Here is a 1,030-nt window from a genome sequence, read left to right as displayed (position 1 = left end):
ATGGTGAGGATGATGAAGATGATGAGAATGAGAATGATGAGAACGATAAGGACGAGGATGAGGATGATGAGGATGATGAGGACAATGAGGACGATGAGGACGACGATGGGGAGAATGAGAATGGGGAGGATGAGGATGGCGAGGATGATGAAGATGGGGAGGATGAGGATGATGAGGATGATGAGGACAATGAGGACGATGAGGACGACGATGGGGAGAATGAGAATGGGGAGGATGAGGATGGCGAGGATATAAGGACGAGGATGAGGATGATGAGGATGATGATGATGAGGATGATGAGGATGAGGATGGGGAGCATGAGGATGGTGAGGATGATGAAGGTGGGGAGGATGAGGATGATGAGGATGAGAACGATGAGGACAATGAGGACGAGGATGGGGAGAATGAGGATGGGGAGGATGAGGATGGTGAGGATGATGAGGATGAGGATGATGAGGATGAGAACGATGAGGACAATGAGGACGAGGATGGGGAGAATGAGGATGGGGAGGATGAAGATGGGGAGGATGAGGATGATGAGGATGATGAGGACGAGGATGGGGAGAATGAGGATGGGGAGGATGAGGATGGTGAGGATGATGAGGATGAGGACGACGAGAACGAGGATGGGGAGAATGAGGATGGGGAGGATGAGGATGGTGAGGATGATGAGGATGAGGATGATGAGGATGAGGATGACGAGAATGATGATGATGAGGATGATAAGGATGAGGATGGGGAGAATGAGGATGGGGAGGATGAGGATGATGAGGATGATGAGGACGATGAGGACGAGGATGGGGAGAATGAGGATGGTGAGGATGAGGATGATGAGAATGATGATGACGAGGATGATAAGGACGAGGATGGTGAGAATGAGGATGGTGAGGACAAGAATGGGGAGGATGAGGACGGGAAGGATGGGGACGAGAAGGATGGGGAGGACAGGGAGGATGAGAATGATGAGGCTGAAGAACCCCCCCTTCCCCACCACTCACCTGCACCGCCCCCTCCCCTCCCCCCCGGAACT

General features: G+C 52.3%; 1 protein-coding gene across 1 annotated transcript; it reads right to left on the bottom strand.

The window, feature by feature from the left end:
- Positions 1–259: 259 nt before the first annotated feature.
- On the bottom strand, positions 260–968 carry LOC104462623 (uncharacterized protein DDB_G0271670-like; the record flags this gene model as incomplete). The annotated part of the gene is made up of 1 exon (XM_010074629.1): positions 260–968. A coding segment is annotated over one exon (709 nt), but the record flags the coding sequence as incomplete, so codon positions are not given.
- Positions 969–1,030: the final 62 nt, after the last annotated feature.

The sequence above is a fragment of the Pterocles gutturalis genome, unplaced genomic scaffold (assembly GCF_000699245.1).
Source record: "Pterocles gutturalis isolate BGI_N339 unplaced genomic scaffold, ASM69924v1 scaffold31697, whole genome shotgun sequence".
NCBI classification, from domain to species: domain Eukaryota; kingdom Metazoa; phylum Chordata; class Aves; order Pterocliformes; family Pteroclidae; genus Pterocles; species Pterocles gutturalis.
The sequence above is the reverse complement of the archived record's forward strand: the minus strand, read 5'-3'. Positions and strand labels throughout refer to the sequence as shown.